This window comes from Suricata suricatta, chromosome 12 (genome assembly GCF_006229205.1).
Source record: "Suricata suricatta isolate VVHF042 chromosome 12, meerkat_22Aug2017_6uvM2_HiC, whole genome shotgun sequence".
Classification (NCBI taxonomy): Eukaryota; Metazoa; Chordata; class Mammalia; order Carnivora; family Herpestidae; genus Suricata; species Suricata suricatta.
Genome location: NC_043711.1, coordinates 503,155 through 504,057, shown reverse-complemented (window position 1 = coordinate 504,057; position 903 = coordinate 503,155). Strand labels below are relative to the sequence as shown.

At 67.1% G+C, this 903-nt stretch overlaps 1 protein-coding gene across 1 annotated transcript in view; it reads right to left on the bottom strand.

The window, feature by feature from the left end:
- Nucleotides 1–435: 435 nt before the first annotated feature.
- Nucleotides 436–903, bottom strand: part of ABCA7 (ATP binding cassette subfamily A member 7) — an 18,755-nt gene continuing 18,287 nt past the window's right edge. The window contains exons 48-49 of the mRNA XM_029916345.1: nt 748–901; nt 436–668 (exon numbers count right to left, since the gene is read on the bottom strand). Coding sequence (XP_029772205.1) covers nt 519–668; nt 748–901 — 304 coding nt within the window. The 3' untranslated portion in view covers nt 436–518. The remainder of the gene's footprint in view (nt 669–747; nt 902–903) is intronic.

Below are 903 nucleotides of genomic sequence, written 5' to 3'. Positions count from 1 at the left end.
CACCCACTGGTCTGGAGCCTAGCTTCAGGGCTGAGGGCTGGCTGGAAGACTTCTGGCCTGGTCAGGATGCTCTGGGCTCCTCCAAATCTCCCAGAACATTCCCAAGCCTTGACCTCATGCCCACTCCACCACCAGGCTCTCCTAGGTACTGTTCTCAGCCACCAGACCCACGTGGGTGGTCGGGGCCCTGGGACCAGTGTTCAGGCTCTACGGAAGGTCACACTTGCACGTGAGACCCCAGTCCCCAGTCCACCAGAGGCCCCTGAGCGGGGGGGTCCAGTGGCCATAGCCAGACTCTCACGTGTTCCCTACAAAATTGCACCTGTGTCAGGAGGGGGACATGGGGGGGACACGCAGGGGACAGGGGCCAGTGTCCAGATGTGCACGGAGAGCCGTGTTTGGACAGACACGCATCCTGGCACACGCACACACAGTTTCACCCCACTTCTCTTTATTTCCTCCAAGGTGATGGATCCTGAGAGCCGGCAGCTCCCAGCAACCCCAGCCGGGACAGAGGGTCACAGCACTGTCTCCGCCGGGCTGGGGTCCTCGAGGAGCCCCGAGAGGAGTTTGGGGTGCGGCGGGCGTGGCACGAGGCCTGGCCCCACTCCTGCCTCCTGCCTGACGTCCTCCTCTTCCCCCTGGTCCTTGGAGAAGTACAGGAACACCTGGGGGAGGGCGGCCAGAGGCGACGTCACCCCGAGCAGCCCCAGCCCCGCCGCAGCCCGGGCCAGGCGCGCCGCGCACCTCCTCCAGCGTAGTCTGGCTCACGGAGAAGTCCTCCACGCCGTGCTCCCGCCCGCGCGCCGCCAGCTCGCCGAAGACGCGAGCCAGGGAGCAGCGCCCTCCCGGCGGCAGGTGGAACCGCAGGCGGCCGCCGTGCCCCTCGCGCAGCTCGGCCCC